Source organism: Camelus bactrianus, chromosome 6 (assembly GCF_048773025.1).
Source record: "Camelus bactrianus isolate YW-2024 breed Bactrian camel chromosome 6, ASM4877302v1, whole genome shotgun sequence".
Classification (NCBI taxonomy): Eukaryota; Metazoa; Chordata; class Mammalia; order Artiodactyla; family Camelidae; genus Camelus; species Camelus bactrianus.
The window spans coordinates 75,135,952-75,157,356 of NC_133544.1; the positions used below are offsets into that span (position 1 = coordinate 75,135,952).

Here is a 21,405-nt window from a genome sequence, read left to right on the forward strand (position 1 = left end):
GGGAAAAGCCTTGAACACTGGGGCTTTCTCCGATCCCTTCCTAATTCGAAGCAAACGTGCCAGGAGTTGACTCTGAGCACCCTGGCTGGGAAGGCTACCAGGAACTCGGCCCTCTCTACTCGCTCCTTCCCGGGCGCCCTGCGCACCCAGGCTTCCAGAGGATCCTGCCTGGCCGAGCACGCGACTGGGCCCTCCCGGGGTCGGGGAGGCCAGTCCACCGCCCCCACAGGCAGGCGTGGCGTGCAGAGCCCACTTCTGTGTGCCGCGTGGAGAGGCTGGGGGTCTCCTTGGTATCAGCCAGCAGCCACGGGTGGCGATCCATGCTGACCAGAGGGAGGGCGCACCCCACAGATCAGGGACGGGCTGAGGTTGGCAGAACAAGAGTGTCGAGGACAGGCGTTAGCCGAGCGCCAGGCAAGGGACCGCCCTGCTAACTTTCCTGCACTTACACGTCCTCTGCAGGCCCAGGGTAGGGTGGCCGTCTCCTAGCCGCTACCTCTACCTGCACCCACTAGCCCCTAGGACCTCCCCGCGTGGTGGGGCACTGGAGGCTCCGCCTCTCCCACCTTATTCCACGCCCCCTTCCGGCCCGTGCGCGCGTCGCCGCCGCCGCTGCCAGAGGGGCGGGGCCTGGATCCGGGCGTTCAGTCAGCCACGGTCCCAGCCTGCCCTGCGCGGGCTAACGAGAGCAGATCGAGTGACTCACCTCCGCCGCGGTAACTCCTCGCTCTCTCTCCCCTCACACACGCTCACACCGGCGCGAGATGGCGGCGGCGGCGGCGGCGGCGGCGGGGGACTCCGACTCCTGGGGTGAGGAGAAGTTCCGGGGGCAGGGCCTGGGCTGGCGCTGGCCCCCGCCCAGGCAGGCATTAATGCGGCTTGCTCTCTTCCGTAGACGCGGACACGTTCTCCGTGGAAGACCCGGTGCGGAAGGTCGGGGGCGGTGGCACCGCCAGCGGGGACCGCTGGGAAGGCGAGGACGAGGACGAGGACGTCAAGGTGGGTGCGGGCCGGGGCTCTGGGCAGCGCGGGAGCCGGCTGGCGCCGTCGCGGGCCGGGTTGCCCGCCAAAGGGCGGGCCGACGGAGTCTGGGCCCAGGGGCTCCGCCCGGGCCTGCGGGCCGTGGGTACAGGCGCGAGCGTAGGGCCCGGCGGTGCCCTGTTCCCTCCGCTCGCTGGCCATATGGGCCGGACGCGGGCAGCGTGGTCTCTCGGACTTCCTTGGCAAGGGTGACGGCCCCGGCCCTAGCCCTTCTTTGAAGGTCCGCGCCCCGGCCTGGATCCCACCCGCCAACTGGCGACGGGAGGTGACAGCAGCAGCCGGCCCGGCCCACGTGCACACTTCGCGGTCCCGAGCTGCTCGCAGGGATGAGGCTGGGAAGTTGAAGATGGAGCCCCATGGAAAGCCCCATATGGAAAGCCTTGCAACCCATCTGCCTTTTCGAGCTCACGTCTCCTCAGGGCCATTATCTCTAAAGGCCCATTTGTAGGGTTTGTTCGAGCTGTTAGATGAGTGAAATATTGTGGTTTAATTTCAGCCACCTTTTTTCCTCCACGCAAGACAAATAGAAACAGTAAAGTGAAACAACTTTTAGCCTCCCTTCTCCCACCCTGTGGTAAAAGCATGAACTGAGTACTGAGATAGCCAGCAGTTAGTGGTCAGAACCTGGGTAGTCCACACGGCGACCTGAAAAATGGAGAGTTGACAGAGCGGGTTATTATCCATCTACACAGAAACGCGTAAGGAAATATTGAAGATTTGGTGGTTGGAGAAGACTAAGGATCCAGTGTGATTTTTGTTTTTGTTTTTGTTTTTTCTATGCCTTTTAGATAGATTTGAACCCGATTGATTTACCGTCGTCGTTTGTTTTTGAAAACTTCTGGGGCTAATCATATGGCTTCAGATGACATTATGACTGCTTCGTTTGTTTAGTAGCTACAAAAGTCGCAAGCGCAAAATGTTGACTCTTATTAACAAAGTTCTCAAAATCTTTTTATATTTGTGCAGATAAAGTTTTGTATGAGTTGGAAAATTTTTTTTATGGTTTTGATTCATTTAGTGAACTTCTGCCCTTCAGCTTATGCTGACAACCCTACAAATTCTTCTCCTTGGCTTGAAAAAAATTTAAGCTAGATAATCACCATGAACTTAATATTAATAACTGCTTTTGTTTGGATTTTACCCTTTTCTCCTGAGTCTGATGAGGTGGATATCCAATTCATTGAACAGCCTGACGTTCTAGAATGATGTGAACTTTGTGCACGTTGGGGTTAATAAATGAGTAATAATATTGTGAAGATACTTAGATACTTCATTTACAGGTAGTATAGACATGGGAATGGATTGTGTTATCAGCCTCATTGCAAGATATTAGTTACTTCCCTACATTGTAGCAGATTTTCTGTTTTGAGCCTTTAGTTCAGATTTGTTCTTTCCTTTTTTCTATGCATAGTGGATGTAGGAGTTAAGACATCTGTTACGAAAATTGAGAATAAGTTAGCAAATGAGAAGAAACAATTAGAGAGATCAGGAAAGAATTAACCAGAAAATGAAGTTTGAATGGAGTGTCTGGAATGATATTATGAAGTAGTAGCCTGCCTGAGATAAGTGGATCTAAATGGTGTCAATACTGATAAATATAATTCTGACCACTTGGAACTAAGTTTGGAGATTTACATGTTGAAAGGGACCATAGTGGTCATTTTGTCCAGTCACACTTTCAGTGCAGAATTTCTTTCGTTTATACAGATGGCTTATTTCTTATATATAAACTTTGAAGTTGATCTTGGATTAGAAAGCTAAACTTGTCCATTTTATTTTTGAGTTGAAATGTTGGTTTATTTCTGTTGAGTTTCTCCAAATTCTCAAAAGTTATCTGTGGAGTAGTTTGATTCCTGGGCTTTGGACTCAGACAGATGTAGGTCTATTTTGTTGCCTTGACATTGTCTGTATTTGTGGTCATGTGCCAGTTTAAACATTTTTGTTTGTTTCCCAATTTTGTCCTTACAGAAGCTACCTCAGGAGATCATTTTGCATTTTGAGATAATATATCAATATTATCAATGAGATAGTGAGAGAGTATATCAAGCATAAAGCAGATTTACCTGGTACTTGGTAGGCACTTAGTAAATGTTAATTCTATCACATCAATTTTTCTGGCTAATGGAACATATGCTTAGGCTCTTTAGATCTTGTAGCTGGGGGTTATTTTTGTGCCACATTTTGTGGTTTCCTAAGCTTAGTAGGAGTAAGTTCTCTCCACAGTGGCTGTTTACCATGAATTTTTTTGTTTTGAATGGAATGACCGTCGTTTTCAAGAAAATGTTTGCTTTCTCAGAGGTTACCAATCTAGAGTTGACATTTGTCCCCTTGAATGATAGTACAGGTTTTCCCCGCTATCTGAAAGTAGAGCGTTCCTATGAAACTTTTCCAGAGCTGAAATGGCATAAAGAGAAGAAGCAGTTCCTTTAGGACACATCTTGCTAAGGAATGCACAAAGTAAATCAAGATAAAGCACAGATGCTCACAGACGTAGCTTCAAAGTTATGGCAGCTTGATGCTGAGTGTAGGTCCTGGGGAAGGAGCTTGGCTTTGCCACTGTTACTGTTTGGACTGGGCACTGCCTCTGTAATGGCTTGCTACAAAACAAATGCTGAATGCTATTTTCATTTGTCATAAAAGCTAAAATCCTCTTTGGGTTTCTTTCAGTTAACAAAAAGGTACTAATGTAGGTCTTTTTGTAAAAGCGAATGGCATAAAGTGAATTTTCAAAAAGCGAGGTGTACCTGTAATATCAAATTTCTGAATTCTAATGTTTTAGCACTTAATCCTTTGGCAAGGAGATGCAAACAAGGCTTAATTTAAATGAGGTTGAATAATCATTGTTCTTACATAATACAGTATGTGAATTTTAAAAAAATCTTCAAAAGTAAGGTATGTAGAAACAGTAAGTTCTTCAGTTTATGTCAGCATCTAATAATGTTTAACCTTCAGGAATATAGGTTTAATGTCATTTGTAATGTCCTGAGAAAGGAAAGCAAAACTGAGGTCTTTGTAACAGTAACCTGCTCCAATAATTTACTGTCTTTCAGTAGACATTATAGCATTTTACTGCCCTTGACTTTTCAAATAGCCATCTGAAAGTGCAGAGGTAGATTTAAGTGAAACTGTAGAATTGTTAATGTTCATGGGGGTAGAAGTCTACATACTTCTTCCCAGTTAAAAAGAACTAGGGAGAACTAGGGAGCATACTTCCCTGCTACATTGGCTTTATTTTCCTTTTCTTACTATCTTGATGTTATGCAGAGGCAGTGGGAATTGTTTGCTTGGCATATATCTCTGGACTCCTTCCCTGTGGCTAGAATGATGTGTGGGCAGTGATTGAGAAGGCAGTGTTGATTCAGAAGGCAGTGAGTACCCACCCACCACAGGTGGGAATAATACAGCTTTTACTCAGTTTTACTAGTCTCCCATCATTTCAGTAAAAAGATTAGAAGCTAGGTTTATTCAGAAAGTGTAGAGTTTTCTTTGAGAAAACTGTTGGCTGTGATCAGGCATCTCAGGCATTTTCTTCTTATAAAGTAATTACAGAATTTCTTTAAAAGAACCTAGAGAACTGACTTAGTTGAAAACTGCCTGCTTTATCCTACTCATTCAACTGTTAGGATCCTGTCATGGTTAATAATTTAAATCTATCAGAGTGAGGAGATTTTCAAGCATGGAAATGACACTCTGAAATAGGGAATCTATATTTCAGAGACATGGGAGATTATTGGGAAATTTTCAGAAGGTGGGCATTTTGCCAGGAAATGGGTATCTTGAGGTGTGTGTAACTTCTTATGAAAAATTCCTACCATATACAGAGGTAGAAAGAAAAGTTTAATAAACCCACAATCTTATTCTTTCTATATCCCCACATACTGCTCTCCTCCCCCAACCAGATTATCTTGAAAATACCAATTATATCATTTCAGTACACTGACAATTTTTATAAACTAAGTTTTTAGTTAGGAAGCATGTTTGTTATTGAATAATATTTACCTAATGTACTTGTCATGCTGGACCAATGAAAATAAAGAAGCCACTTGTTCAGTGTTCATTGTTTTGTTCTTGATCTAGCTTAGCCAGGAATTTAAAGTAGAATTGATTGATAACAGTTCTAAATATGATACAGGTAGGCATTGAGATGGAATTCAGCTGAGTGCTGAGCCACAGTCAAATGTTAAAAACTGAGTGAATTGTTCACAGACACAAACTACTATATATAAAATAGATAAACAAGTTTCTTCTGTATAGCACAGGGAACTATATTCAATATCTTGTAGTAACCTATAGTGAAGAAGAATATGAAAAATAAATGTATATGTTTGACTGAACCATTATTCTGTACACCACAAATTGACAATATTGTAAACTGATTATCTTCAATTTAAAAAAGCTTAGTGAATTGAAATAAACGAAGTAGAATTTTTTGAGGCTGCTACCTTGGCTTCCAGAGACCAGCATAGTTCTGAGAAGAACATTTGGGCTTCTTTTAAAAACTAAACTTTGCTGGGAGGTATAGCCATGGCAGGAACTCATTACAGAGTTCTGAGGCCTCTCAGAGCAGGTCAGTACAGCTTACAGAACACCAATAAAAGGCTCTTTTCCTGCAAGAGACTATGCTTTATCTAAACCAAACTACTTTAGAAGGGGGAAAAATATATGTTAGTTAACATATTGCTATGGGACAGAATTTTACTGCTCATTTGAAGCTACTTCTGTTTGACAATCTATAAATATATCTTGCGTAAGTTGGAAAGCATTTTCAGGCCTAAATGTGTTCTCTCATTGCTTGCGACATTCTGGAGTTGTATTTTATAAAAATGACAGATTAGCCAACTATTGGCTGCATTATTAGAAATAAAAAGAAAGCAAGGTTTAAGCTTTTCTGTTTTGTTTTCAATTCTTAGTGGTATTCATTTGGGAAGCTGGTTTTTTATATATATATATTTTATTGAAGTATAGTCAGTTTACAATGTGTCAGTTTCTGGTGTACAGCACTTCACTCATATAGGAACATACATGTATTCGTTTTCATATTCTCTTTCAACATAAGTTACTACAAGATATTGAATATAGTTCCCTGTGCTATACAGGGAAGCTGGTTTTAAACTTGAAAAGCAGCCATCTCTTTCAGAGAAGTGGCTCAAATGGTGCTGGGTGTATATCTGTAGAACAAGAATAGATAAGCGAGTAGTTTATAAACAGCCTCTCTTCTAAGGAAGCTAGCCATTTTAGGAGAGCAGTCTGGTTGGTACTTTTGAAGATAATTTGGTTATTATAGCTGGAAGATTTATTGGCTACCAAAAATAATTGGGTAAATATTCAGTTGGATATTGATAGGTAGTCTCTTGAACCAGATAACCGGTTAGGGCTTACTAAATTATAGACATACTCCCTATTTTAACTGTTAATTTGAGGTGTTTCTGTAGGAACCTTTCTTGCATTTTCTCAACTTATTGTCAACATTTACAAATTCCTGATGTTTATGGAAAATTGGGCAGATTTAGACATTTTACTTTACATTTACTTTTGGGGCACCTGCAAATTTTACAAGTAAGGAAGCAGAAACTCTTTTAAGTTCCTGGGGAAAGCTACCTGGCCTTCTGTTTTGGGGATTACATCTATTTGGAAGACTGACCAGTCTCTTTTTGCTGACATCACTATGCTGCCTTCTTCAGGGACTTGTCCCCAGTATGGGACTAACTTCAGGGCAGACTTGTTTGAAGCACTCTAGGATGAGGGCGACAAACAAGGCTTGCCTTTTGTGATGCTTTTATGAACTGAGGAGCAGATGCCATAGTTATTTCCAGGACTTGTTGATAGGAATGACTGTTCCAACTATCCTGTGGTGGAATTCTAGGTAGCCTTATGGCTGCACTGATGGGACACTTTAATTAACGACTATCTGGGATAAGGTTTATGCTTTGATAGGGAAACCAGGGATGGGGTAGAGTTGGTGTGAATGAGATACTGAAGGAGCAGTGATATGTGTGGGGTGATGTTTTCCTGATAAAGGGAACTGAGGAACGTCAGCAATGAACAAAAATACCACTCTATTGTGTCTGTTTATGTTGGAGTTATTGAGATAGAGCACATTTTCAGCCATACTTCTCCCCTCTTGACCTCCTCATACCAGACTCCTTTCCTAAAATTAGTAAAAATCCATCATAGGCAATTTGAGATAAGTAACTGACATAGTTGTAGCTGGGCAGATCTTAGTATGTGCTATAACCCTCCTCTTTGATGAGATTCCCTGCAATTCTAAGGAAGCTCATTCCAGAACTAATTAAAAGAATGACTGTTGGTTTGGAGGTACCTAGTTCCCAGACATTTATTTTATACTTCAGGACTAAGGTAAGAAGTCATGGTTAATATGATGCTTTAAAGGAACTTTGGCTTGTTCAAAATAGGTTCCTTCATTATTTTTCACTGAGATTTGTGGGATGGCTATCTTTGGGCCTTAGTGTCCTTATAGGTAAAATGGGGATAACACCACCTTACAGGACTTAAGTGAGGGTTAACTGTGTTACTACATGTAAAGTTCTTTGCACAGTGCTTGGTGCAAAGTAAGTACTTAGTAAATGCTATCTATTGTTATTATTATCATCACTGCTATTGGTAGAGAGTTACAGATAAACATCTGCTGGAAGTAAGCACATGGTCCTTCTATCTGAAGCACTGCCTAAGCAGCATATCACCCACAGACCCGGCTTTCCTATATTCTGTGAAGATTACAACAAGAACCCCCAAACTCCTGGTAGTTAACTTTTATTTTTAGTTCTCTGGTTCTTTTGTACTATGGTGTAATGATACAAGCACTTAAGCAAACCAGTGGGGTAATGCAAACATCTGCTCTCTAATTTCTAACTCTAGTATCTTAGGTGTCCAGTGACTAGCTGCTTTGCTTTCAATCTGTTAACTGAACTGTGGGTTAAATTGCAAAGGTAAGGTAATTATAAAAATATTTTCACTTTTATACCAAGTTCTCCCCACTCTGCTTGCAGACCCTGTAGTAGCCTTAATCAGGTTTTTTTTTTCCTTTGGATTTGCAGATTTTTATTAAGAATCGCGCCTTGGTTAATTTATAAACCTAGACTGATTCAGATTTTATGATCTGTCTTGTTATAAAGCCAGAAGCTTGGTGTCATAGTTATGGCATATTAGTCAGCCTCTGTCTCTTCCAGTAGCGTCAGGGCCTCCTGCTTTGCATTTGTCATCCTGTGGCTCAGCTTCAAACAGCGTGTCATAGTTGTGCCTGGGGGTTGCTGAGACAATGCTCGGGCTACCTATAGATTAAAGCCCTGGTTAATTAAACACGGGGCTGTTTCTTTCTCTGTTAAATTTAAACCTTCTCAATTCTGTGGAGCCTTTAAAAATTGTTTGATAGTGGTTTATTATTTAGCTCAGTGACTGTCAGGCATAGAAGAGACAAAGTATAGATCTACCTTAAAGTGCCCTGCATAATTTAATTCCTTAACCAGGGTTGTGTTGTATGGAATATTGCTTGAAATAATCAAACTATTGGCTAAAATGTTGGTTGCTTTTACATTTGGGAAAGTAAGAAGTATAAAGCCCTCTCAAATTTTCATTTAATATAACAGTGGATTATTTAAGAGAGGTTATTAGTTTTGGCTTGGTTGTCCTGTGTTTTGTTAATGGAGAAGCTTTTTTGTGGAGTTAGACAAGTTGATATAAAAGTTCATATGGAAAACAAACATGCAAGAATGGCCAGGAAAACACTAGAAAACCTGAAAGCCTACAGGGGGGGACTAGCACTAGCTTACATAAAAGCATACTATAAAGCCTGTAATTAAAACAGTATGGCCCTGGTATGTGAAGAGACAGTAGATCAGTGGGATAGAATAGAAAGCAGAAATATACCAAGTATCGTGCAGCCACTGTGGAAAACAGTATGGAGAGTCCTCAAAAGACTAGGAATTGACTTACCATATGACCCAGTAATCCTGCTCCTGGGCATATATCCAGAAGGAACCCTACTTCAGAAAGACACCTGCACCCCAGTATTCATAGCAGCACTATTTACAATAGCCAAGACATGAAAACAGCCTAAATGTCCATTGACAGATGACTGGATAAAGAAGAGGTGGTGTATTTATACAATGGAATACTATTCAGCCATAAAAATGACAGCATAATGCCATTTGCAGCAACATAGATGTTCCTGGAAAAGGTCATTCTAAGTGAAGTAAGCCAGAAAGAGAAAGAAAAATACCATATGAGATCACTCATATGTGGAATCTTTAAAAAAAAAAAACATAAATACAAAACAGAAACAGACTCATAGACATAGAATACAAACTTGTGGTTGCCAAGGGGGAGGGGGGTGGGAAGGGACAGACTGGGAGTTCGAAATTTGTAGATATTGACAGGCATAGGTGGAATACATAAACAAGATTATACAGTATAGCACAGGGAAATATATACAGGATCTTGTGGTAGCTCACAGCGGAAAAGAATGTGACAATGAATATATGTATGTTCATGTATAACTGAAAAATTGTGCTCTACACTGGAAATTGACACAACATTGTAAACTGACTATTACTCAATTAAAAAAAAAAGAAATATACCAAGTACCTGTGAAAATTTAGTGTATGGTAAATCAAGGGACAAAGACAGACTTTTTTTAAAAATTGGGGTGTAATTGATTTACAGTATTATATGTTTCAGGTGTACAACATAGTGATTCACAATTTTTAAAGATTATACTCCACTTATAATTATTATAAAATATTGAGAGGGTGAGCTTTTTAATAGATGGTGCTGTGACAACTGAGTAACCATTTGGAAAAAACATTAAAATTAGATCCATACTTTACAAGAGAAAAAATTCCAGTGGATCAGAGATCTAAATGAAAAAAACACTGAAAGAATACATGTTCTAGAAGAAAATTCCTTGCTTTAAGAAAAGATTTTCTAACTGACTTGGAATCCAGAGGCAATAAAAGACTGATAAATTTTACTGCATAAATGTGGTGGGATGCATAACATAGCACTTTATGGAGAAACACTAGAGGCATTTCCATTAAGAGAAGAACAAGGCAAGGATGCCTTTATCTCTGCCACTGTTCACACTGTACTAGAGGTTTCACCAGGGCATTTAGATAAGAGAAGTCAATTGTGGAGGTGCATGAATTGGTAAAAAAGAAATAAAGCTATCTCTTGTTTGCAGATGATATGGCAATATACCTGGAAAACCCTAGAGAATCAATGATAAAACTAATTTAAGTAATAAGTGAATTCAGTAAGGTAGCAGGATATAAAATTAATATACAAAAATCAGTAGCTTTTCTATGCACAAATAACCAGTTAGAGGACCTAAAAGAAAAAAAAAAACTAAAATAGCAACAGAGAAGATGAAATACTTAGGAATAAACCTAGAGAGAAATGTGCAAAACTTCTAAGAGAGAAACTTTAAAACATTCCTTGAAATATACAGAAGTAGGCTTGAACAGATGGAAAGACAGCCCTTTTTCTTGCCTAAGGCAGTTCAACATTATAAGATGTCAGTTCTCCCAAAATTAATTTATAAGGTTAATGCAACACCAAAAAAATACCAACAAGCTTATTTCTATGGAGTTAGACAAGCTGATAATAAAGATCACATGGAAAAGTAACCATGTAAGAATGTAATGTAACGGCAGTCTTTTTCTTTAGGATAACTGGGATGATGATGATGATGAAAAAAAAGAGGAAGCAGAAGTAAAACCAGGTGAGCCACTGGAGTTGCTCCACTTTTGGTTTTATATCTTAGTGAACATCTGCTTGCTTATGTTAAGACAAATAACAAAATGCTTACAAAATTGAAAATTTCAGTATTTTCAGTAACCAAATATCCTTCCATTCCCACTTCATTCTCTTCTCCCTTCATCTCTTCTCTCTCCTCAAAACATAATCAGATTACATAGCTCGCACTTTTCTGTTTGAGTGCTTTTGTTAGAGGAGGGAGTAGAGGATGTGGCATCACTGTTAAATGATCTAAGTCCTGCCTAAAGGACTGTGGGGAAATATGAAGGGAGTTGTTTGAGTCTTAGGAGTCAGATTAGAGAGGAGAAAGGAAGAATCCCAGAACTTTCCTCATATTTGCCAGGAAATCATCATATGAAATTGGAGCTGGGAGAGATTTGGTCTCTTGAAGTATAAGTATCAGGTCTGTCTCATCCATAAATTGGAAAATAGTCAAGATAACTGTGATTAAAACATTTCTTTCAGAAGTAAAAATTTCAGAAAAGAAAAAAATAGCAGAGAAGATAAAAGAGAAAGAACGGCAACAGAAGAAAAGGCAAGAAGAAATTAAAAAAAGGGTAAGTACTATTCATTTTCTAAAACATGGACTCCTCACGTTAGCAGTGGTGCAGTATCTTAGCAGGCAGCAGATAATACCTAACCATTTGAAGGGCTTTGTAAAGACTGTAAATGGACACCATCAGATAAGGTGATCCCAGAACAAACAATTTGTGGTTTTTGCAGAAACCAGACTTAAAAGCTTTATGTATTAGAATGTCTTCTAAGTTTCCACAAACACTTGGGAACAATCATGATTGTGTTGTGACCCTAGTCAGTGATTTTTGGCAGTGCCTGCAGCTCTCTCTAGTTGTGATTTGTAGTGTACCTATTGAGTGACATACAAGATGTGTCCATTTCTCTGCCATGTATTATATAAATGTTTTTGTTACTGATTTGGAGCAAGATCAGAAATACTATATTAATTTACTTGTTTTTGAATAGAAAACACATTTACATGATTTAAAAATCAAAACAATATTAAGAAGTACTCCCAACTCTACTAATTTGTCTTGTTTCTCTCCCTCTATCCCATTAGTAAATACTGGCTTCTTATGTCTCTGAGGTGACTTTATATATTTAGATACAACTGTATAGTCATATTCCTCCCTTTTTTAAAAATAATTTTTACCTTGCTTTATTTATCATAGAGATCTTTCCATAGATCATAGAGAGCTTTTTAATTTTTCTTGACATTTCATTAAGAAAAATTTCAAGCCTAAAGGAGAAAATAGCATATTAGATACAATCATGCACAATCATGCACATCACCTAAATTTAACAGTTGTTAATATTTTGTCATACTTGATTCATATGTTCTTTTTTGGCTAAAATATAATCAAGTAAATAACAAATGTTACGCATTTTACCTTTAAATACTTTAGTATGCATCTCTGAAAAAGCAAGGATATTTCTCACATGATTACATACCTAATGTAATGAACAGTAATTTTTTAAGATCCTCTAATACTCAGTTTGTATGCACTTCTTTAATTGTCCCAAAGTGTGTTTTACATATGGTTTGTTCAGACAAGGACCTCACATTGCACTTGGTTATTAATGTATCCTAGAGTGTTTTTCTCTAAAATGACGTTGATTTATTGAAGAGAGTAGGGCAGTTGTCTTGTAAGAACATCCCACCTTCTGGATTTGTCTTATTGCTTCCTTATAGTTGGAGTTTTCTGTACCTTGGCAGCAAAGTCTAAAATTTTGATTGAATTCAAATTAAATATTTTTGGTTGGAATACTTTAAAGGTAATGCTGCATGCTTCGTATTGCATCATGTCACATCAGGAGTCATGTAATGTCTGTCCCATTGTTAGTGATGCTAAAATTGATCACGGGGTTAAGTTGGTGACAGCCTGGTACTTCTGTTGTAAAATAACATGTTTCCCCTTACAGGTTACGCAGTTTCATGTCAACTTCTCACCCAGTAGTTTTAGTATCACTGATGATCATTGCCTAATTCTTTCTTTAGGGATTGGAGAATGGTGATTTTTCTCATTCTATCACTTCCTTTAAAAAAAAATTTTTTTTTATAGGCTGCTGCTGCTGCTGCTGCTGCTGCTGCTGCTGCTTTTGCTGTTTGGTTACTTTGGATATGGTCAATACTAGAAAGGCAGAGTAAAAGCTTCATTCTTTTAGTTACCAATTTTCAGAGTAAGGAGGGGGTGTAATAACTTCAAGTGGTGAAAAATGAGGGGTTTGTAGGGTTTTTTTTTTTTCATTTTGAGTAAATTTATGGACTTCTAAGATTTTTTTAAAGAGTTTTATAAACTCTTTCAGATACAAGTTTTTTTTTGTGTTTTTGATGCTTAAATTGTCCCAACTTTGGACAGTAGGAGTCCCTCTGAGTTGCTTTCCATCTTCATCCTTTTGACAGAATGCTTTTAATCTTTGAAAGTTTCCTTGTGTTATGGCACAGTAAGTGCTAGCTCACCTGGTAAAATCTCTTAGCCTGGAATCAGTTACTAGGGATCCTTTTAGTGTGAAATGATATTTAGAGGCCAAATCTAGGTGCCAGTCGTATTCAGTATTATAGGAGTGGCCTTGCCATCGAGATCCCTTTTCATTGATGAATCGTACATAATCATTAGTTTATTTTGATATTTTCTCTTCTGAAAGTCCTGGTTTCTAATAATGTTAACATAATTGTTTATTGGCTTTTCTCCAATACCAGTACTACGAACAATGTACAGCTGCTGAGTGAGGTTTAGCATTTCCTTGCTGTTCTTGGGGCACTTAGAGTATATCCTACTGAGGATGTATAATTTTGTCCTGGGTTCTAAAGTCGTTTTTCCTGTGTCATTTTATCTATTTTGATACATATTTTAGAGTCATTTATTTCCGTTTGTTTCCAATTTTAAGGTTTCTTTTCACTTAACTTTTAAATATGAAATATATTCAGAAAACACAACTACAAGAATGGAATCAAATGGTATACTCAGAAAAGTTTCAAACATCCATCCCTCTTTTCTCTACCATGTTTGCTATCACCCCCGTAAGAAAGCATTTTCATTAGTTTCTTGTTTATTTGTCCTCATATTTTAAAAAATAGCTGTATGATATTCCATCCTTGATGTACCGTAATTTATCTCACCAATCTTCTGTTGATGAATGGAGTTTTTCCTTCAGTCCTTTCATTGATAAACAGTGCTTCCATGAATAACCATATGTGTGTATCATTTGTAATGGATGTGGCCATATTTGTAGGGATAAATTTCCAAATGTGAGATTGCTGGGTCAAAGGACAAATCACATTTGTAGTCTTGATAAATATTACCAAATTGCCCTCCTGATTGGGTTGTATCAGTTTGCATTGGCCAGCCATGGGTGAGAGTGTATATTTCCCCCTAGTCAGGAACATTTTAGATGCTTTTTAATAATTTGTATTTGTATATCTAAAAATATCTGCATATGTGTTTACATGATCACAACAAGCAATGGATCCTTCAGCTCAGTCTAAGAAGTTGTATTGATTGGATCTTTCTTGGTCATTGAGGTTAGAATTACCACTTACTTTGTTGTATCTTGATATTAGTCTCCAACATAAAGAAACTTTACTTTGAGTGAACTAATTTTATCTTAGGCCAACTGTTGAGTTAAGACATTTCCAGTTAAAAAAATAAAAGACATATTCAGTTTTGTTTGCAGGAAATACGTAATGATGTTCAGGTCTAAGACAGTTGAGACAGTTTCCTTTTTTCTTTGTAAAAAGTGTCTGAGACTTCATAACTGCATGATCTTTCTCATTTCATCTTCTCCGTGAGAAATGTGATCTATTTCAGAAGTGGACTTCTGAATCAAAATCTTCAAATTGCACAGGCATGGATAACCATGAATGGCACAAATTCCCTTCACCATTTTCCCACTTTGATAAATATTATCAAATATATTCCCTCATAGTAAAAGTAATACATATTTGTTGTAGAAAATTATATCAGAATATAAAAATGATATACATTAAACTGTTAACTGTCATCTCAGAGAAGTGGGGTTGGGAAATACGTGACAATTTTTCCTTTGTATGTGAACAGTATAATGTGTTATTTTTATAATACTAAAATATAATACGAATAAGATAAATAAGGGGGAAATGTTTTTCCAGTTCTTTGGGAGAAAACATGTTTTTAAAAAAGTTTTTTATTTTACTTATTTTAGTGGAGGTGCTGAGGATTGAACCCAGGACCTTGTGCATGCTAGGCAGGCACTCTGCCACTAGGCTACACCCTCCCTCCCCACAAAAAACATTTTTTTTATGTCTGCACTGTCATATGGCTCGTGCCATACTGTATTTAACCATTTTGTTACAGAGCAATTAGGTTGTCTCTAAATTTATTTGATATTATGAGTAATATTCCATTTGACATCCTTTTGGTTAAATATTTGTACAGATCTTTGGTTTCTTAAGATGAATATGTAGAAGTGGAATTATTTGATTAAAGCATATAGGACTATTTCAAGACTTGATGCATACTACCAAGTTACCCTAGAAAGGTGGTTTTAATACACAGTCTTAGCCAAAGGGTATGAAAGTGCCATTTTACTTTATCTACAATCTCATTTCCTTAATTTAAAAAAATTACCATAAATTAAACCCAGCTTTCAAATCTCAACTCTGTCCCATTATCGTCTATGTTAACCTGATACCATGGGCAGGTTGCTTCACGCCTCAGGTTTTTTTCCTGTAAAATTGGGATATGAATATCTAAAGTGTTTAGAAGGATGCTTGAAATACAGTAAATACTTTCTAAGTGTTTGCTTATTATTTATAATTACGTGTATTTAGAAAAAAAGTTCATACCACACAGAAATATACTGGGCCCATTACAGTCCCAGTCCTTTTTGTGACAATGAATATATATATGTTCATGTATAACTGAAAAATTGTGCTCTACACTGGAATTTGACACAACATTGTAAAATGATTATAAATCAATAAAAAATGTTAAAAAATAATAATAAAATAAAAAAATAAAACTTTCTGTCTGATTTTAGTTAGAAGAACCTGAAGAACCTAAAGTGCTAACACCGGAAGAACAGTTAGCAGATAAACTGCGGCTAAAAAAGTTACAGGAGGAGTCAGACCTTGAATTAGCAAAGGAAACTTTTGGTAAGTGGGGTTGTGATTACAGTGTGGTATTGAAGTTCCAAGTAAATATTGTGAAAAAGTCTTAAGGGTTATGAAAATTCAAAAAACATCTTCTTTGAAGAAATCTGATACTGGCTAATCTAGATATTAGAAAGCAGTTTTTAATATCTTTATATTTGAGATTTCATTACTTAAGGTAGAGTGAGATGTTCAGCTTTTTGATAATTACATTTTGAGTATCATATAAAAGATTATTAACATAAAAAGTCATTGGACCCAAATAAGTATATTTATCAGCTGGGTGAAATTTGGGTGAAATGTGAAGTCTATAGCTTTGAGATTTCAATATTGAACTGAGTGTACCGTGTCTTGTGGTCTGAAGTCTGGGCAGGACTTAAGACAGTAGCATGCTGGTCCCATGGGGCATTCAGCTTTGGTTGTGCCTTCATGTGCTCAGTGTCATTTCTTTTGGTACCTCTTCTTAGCCTTCACTATGTCCTGTCTTTAGAGGGCTTCCATTTCTGTATGCCATGCCTGCAGCTGTGCTCAGTACATGAGATAAAAGATATGTTCAGGATTCTGTAAGTGGTTAAGTTCATAGTGTTCCAGGGGGAGAGTTAACATGGCACAGGGAGTAAAGTGAGAAACATGGTCAGAGAAATAGTTTAAAAACTCTCACTTCATTTAACCAAGTTTGTTGTTATTACTTCCTGAGTACTTTTCAGAATAGAGTGTCTTGTTGAAACAGTTAAATAACTTTGAAATGAAACCTAGAGCCAAGAAAGACCTAGTTATCTTGATTCTCCCCACTTCCTCTTCTTTAAAATGGATCAGGCAGGCTGACTGTAGTGACCGTCCATTCTCTTTTCCATTGGAAATGTGACCTTATCTTTCGTGGGTGGGTCTCTGGAGTCTGAAGAGTCACTGGTGAACTGGCATGGGCTTGGCATTGTCCTAACTGCACTTACCTCATTAAAGAGGGCACTTGGCCATTATCCTGTCTTCATAGGATGGTAGAAGCCACCCATGTGTTTATTAAAGAGAAAGACTTATGTGGTACCCATAAATTCTAAGATAGGACACCAGTTACACTTAAAAGGCAAAAACATATTCGTACAGTCATCATTTGGTTAATAGGATTTTTGGGGGGTTAATTAGGTTTATTTACTTATTATTTTTATGGAGGTAGTAGGGATTGAACCTAGAACCTCATGAGTGCTAAGCATGCACTCTGCTACTGAGCTATACCTCACACCACCTCCCCTGCTTCCTGGTTAGTAGGGTTTTAATGTTGTGTTTCTCATACTAAAACACTGAATTAATAATACTGTTAACAACTGATTTACTTGACTATTTAGGAGTATATGGAAGCACAGTGTCGCAGCCTAGAATCCTTTTAGGTCAGATAAAGTTTTCTATTGGGATTTAATACATGGTTTACCCCTGGGGGGTTTAACACATGGTTTATCTGTGCTTAGCTTCTGGAGTTAGTTAGCTGGAAACTTTCACAGGAACCATCTTTATTTACTTTGATTCTTCTGTCTCAGCTTTACTGTGGACTGTTCTTGGACAAATGCTTTAAGAGCATCCCTTTTGCACCAGGGACTCCTTTGGCAGTCTGGGAAGTCTTTGGGCCCCTTCTTAAATACATAAAATACACAGGATTTTGCTTACGGAGGAAACTTGTTATATTGAAATAAGTATCAAAATACTGAAATAAGCTATGATACAGCAGTTATGTACCGATCACTTGAATTTTTGTCCAAGTATTTCAGTGGATCCAGATCAAGAACCTCTGCTTTAAAATGAAATAACAGGGTTATTCAGATAGCTAATTGGTTTATAAATTTAAAAAAAATCTTTCTGATGTTTTCAGTGTTCCCTTTCTCCTACAGGTGTTAATAATACAGTTTATGGAATAGATGCTATGAACCCATCTTCAAGAGATGACTTCACAGAGTTTGGAAAGTTACTAAAAGATAAAATTACACAATATGAAAAGTCACTATACTATGCCAGTTTTTTGGAAGCCTTAGTTCGAGATGTGTGTATTTCATGTAAGTAATTCTAATCTTTTGCCCCTGTGGATGGCTTTTAGTAAGGGCATGTCATACACATGAGGATGGAGATTGACTTGGGGCGGGGCAGGGGGTGCTAGAATATATTTAGGATTTGCTTTTTAGCAGTTATCTTGGGAGTGTTGTTGTGCAAATATACAGTGAGTTTGAGTGGTTTTGTTTTTGTTTTTTTTTTTAATGTATAAATTTTATTATGATTTGTTCTAGTTCTGTGAAATATGTCCTGGGTTTGTTTTTGGTTTTTGAGGCTGCCTTCTAAATGTTTTTTTACAACGGCTTCCCAAAGAGACATCTGTGTTTGTTGGCACAACAGCTAATAAAACACCAACTTCTTCCTTTATCTAATTATGTATTGAAAGAGACTAGGGAAGTATTTTAGGGGGAAAATGATTTCTGAGCATACAGAATTTTAGAGCTGAGTGAGACCACAGCGAGTGTCTGTTCATTTTATAAACAAGGAAGCCTGTGACGAGGTGCAAGTTGCTCGGCACCCATTCTGAGTCCGTGGGTTTAGTTTCATGCCCTGAGAAGAGTCATACATTTCAGGAGCAGGGTATGTGAGAGTGACAACCAGGGGTGGCATAGCATTAAGGTGGAAGGGGTTGGTTTTGCTAGTATTTACTGTTTTTAAGATTGAGGGAAAAAAATTCTACACAATGAATTTTAAATTGGGTTTTTCTTTGAGAAATTATTGCTAAACTAGGGGTTCTGATTTGATCAGTGATATACATAGTTGGTATTTTATTTTCCATATGCTATTTTTCCTTTTCTTGAAGGTGCTCTTTAACCAAAACTGAGTGCTTTTTTTGGTAGCTAAAATCTCATTCATATCTGTTTCCAGCTTTGTATTTTTATGTGTTGTCCACTAAACAGGCTTCGTTTCCTGGTAGGGCACGTAGATTTCTGAGATACCTACGATTTTTATTCTCGTTCCTGTGCTAAAATGGAGACCCCAAGGGATGGGGAGGTTTAAGAATTGTCATTCCATGTTCATTCACACAGTCCTCACTGAGCATCAAGGATGTGTTATTTCCATAACTCATGATGGTTATTCTCTGCGTGTTTAGACTGGATAAGGAAAAAGGGAGCATTGTGAGCTATAAAGACACTTCCAGTTTCTCTGTGGTTGAGCAGTGGTGTCTAGGTGATTACAGGTCATTATAAAGTTAAATTTTTGTTGCTGAGTTTGCCATTTTACTTTAAACAGTTCTCATTAGCAAGCCTAGCCATAGAAATGAATGAGTCTCTACCATGTTATGTTAAACAAGAGAAAGCCTTTTCAAAGTTATTGAAATTAATGTTGGACAAACTAGATTTCTCATAACACTGGAAGAATGTATATTTTGCTTTTATGTATTCCCCAGAATGCTTAAAAATTAGTTTTTTTTCCTTCTTAGTGGAAATAGATGACTTGAAAAAGATTACCAATTCATTGACTGTGCTTTGCAGTGAAAAACAGAAGCAAGAAAAGGTAAGAGCAAGCTGTGTGGGAAATGTGTATTACACGAGGATTAAGGTGTAGGCATAATATTCTCAACAAGCGTAGTAGGAGTCTGACCTAAGAAACTGGACAGAAATCAAGTAATTCACCAGTACCATTTATATTGGACTAGGACAGCCGTGTGAGTGCCATTACCGTCCTTTTGTTTATGAACATGTTCATGTTCTTCCCTGAATTAATAGTAGAAGTTGCCCTGAGTTAGCTTTGGGGAAATTCCCCTCTAGAGAGCTAAGGTTTTTCTGGGACCAGAAGCTTTGGTGTCTTGGTGAGGGTTGCTATACCAAATAAGATGCCCATGGTAGATAAGTCTCATGAATTAACTCTTGTTTTATCTTCAGCAAAGCAAAGCCAAAAAGAAGAAGAAAGGTGTAGTTCCTGGAGGGGGATTAAAGGCCACCATGAAAGACGATCTGGCAGATTATGGTGGTTATGATGGAGGATATGTACAAGACTATGAAGACTTCATGTGACATTTTATCTTCTCCCGGTGTCTTCTTTCTGTTGCCCACAATCCCTTCAACATGTAGCACAACTTCCTTTTCTTTCAGTTCTGCCAAATGCTACAATCAGAAGTGCAGTATCTTTTGTGCTGGTTATTTAACCCCTCGACACTTAGGTGCTAATGTGCGAATGAGGGAACTTGGATCTTGCTGCCAAGGGGTTAAAATTGGGAACCTCTGTTGCTACTAAATCATAGTTAAAAAAAAAACAAAAAACAAGCCTAATAATGGTGTCATTGTTGCTATCTGATTCCACAGCAGCAGTCACTAAATTGGAAACAAAGGTTGCAACATGACAAAAAAAATTGTGTAGTATTTACCAGCACCATTTCAGTAATACAGCCTTAACCATACCTCCTTGAACTACTTCATAACTTGTCAAGAAAAGCAGTCTGCAGCAAGGGCGTGTGGTGTGCACCTAGTATTAAAATTGCTTTGTCTTAAAATTGAGCGTGAGGATGTTAAAAATACATTGTGAAGAAGACTGCTTATCTCAGAGTGAAGATACGGCGGCTGAAAAGCTGAAAAGCACTAGTTTGATACTTAAAAATTAAATGACCAAAACCCTCCAACTTCGAAGCTGAAGAAGGTAAACCTTTCCATTATTGCATTGCAAGTTGTGGAATCTCTTGAATGCACAGACTGTCTAGTTTCTATTTATCAGACTATTCTGCTGATGGAGTGCTTCAGATGGGGGAGGGAAGCTCTTTACCTGTTCTACTTGCCTGATTTAAGTGTCTGAGAAACAAATCTCCTTTGTTCTCCTAGGCTGCAATGGAACAACTTTAACAGGGTTTTGGCATTTCCTTTCCTTTATAAAACATGCTCAGCAAACTGCACCAGTTAACTACAGTTTGGTAAATTGTTATGTTAACAATTATGACATCTGCAATGTTTTATAAAGCAACTAATTTAATAAAGTCACTATTGTGAGGACTTAAATTTTGTGTTACCTCCCAAGAGATATTTTTGGAGAGTATAGAACAAAAGCTCTTGGGACTAGAGTTCTCTCTGTACTTACAAAGCTTAATAAGTACTTGATGAGTGGATGTAGCTTTAAAACAGAAATGATCTGTCAGGTTCTTAATAGTGTCACCCTAGAGCAACAAAGGCATAGAGCTGCCTTTCTCTTATTTATTTGGGGGAAATTTGGTTGTTTAGATACTAAGGCCTAATTAAGTACCTAGAAGAACTATTATTTATTTGGAGTAATTGAGCTTATAACTCAGGTTATGGCTGTAAGCATGGACTGGGTGATTCTTCTCTACTATATATTTTCTCTTAAGCAGTTTAACCATATCTGTGGTTGGAGTCTTTTTGAAACCATCACAGACTCAAAAGTGGGGACAGAGCAAAAAATATTTCAAATTTCTCTTATCTAGGAAC

General features: G+C 38.1%; 1 protein-coding gene across 1 annotated transcript; it reads left to right on the forward strand.

Moving 5' to 3' along the window:
• The first annotated feature begins 650 nt into the window (after nucleotides 1–650).
• EIF3J (eukaryotic translation initiation factor 3 subunit J) lies at nucleotides 651–20,961 on the forward strand. Its single transcript, XM_074366037.1, has 8 exons — nucleotides 651–810; nucleotides 896–999; nucleotides 10,723–10,777; nucleotides 11,278–11,369; nucleotides 15,847–15,961; nucleotides 17,836–17,997; nucleotides 19,416–19,489; nucleotides 19,858–20,961. The coding sequence occupies exons 1-8, from the start codon at nucleotides 765–767 to the stop codon at nucleotides 19,987–19,989; spliced, it is 780 nt and encodes a 259-aa protein (XP_074222138.1). The 5' UTR covers nucleotides 651–764; the 3' UTR covers nucleotides 19,990–20,961.
• The last annotated feature ends 444 nt before the right edge of the window (nucleotides 20,962–21,405 follow it).

Bases quoted from the DNA above. Each gene is read 5' to 3' on its own strand.
- EIF3J (XM_074366037.1), top strand. From the start codon at position 765: ATGGCGGCGGCGGCGGCGGCGGCGGCGGGGGACTCCGACTCCTGGG. The intron at 811-895 runs GTGAGGAGAAGT...TCTCTTCCGTAG, and splicing joins GGGGGACTCCGACTCCTGGG to ACGCGGACACGTTCTCCGTG. The intron at 1,000-10,722 runs GTGGGTGCGGGC...CTTTTTCTTTAG, and splicing joins ACGAGGACGAGGACGTCAAG to GATAACTGGGATGATGATGA.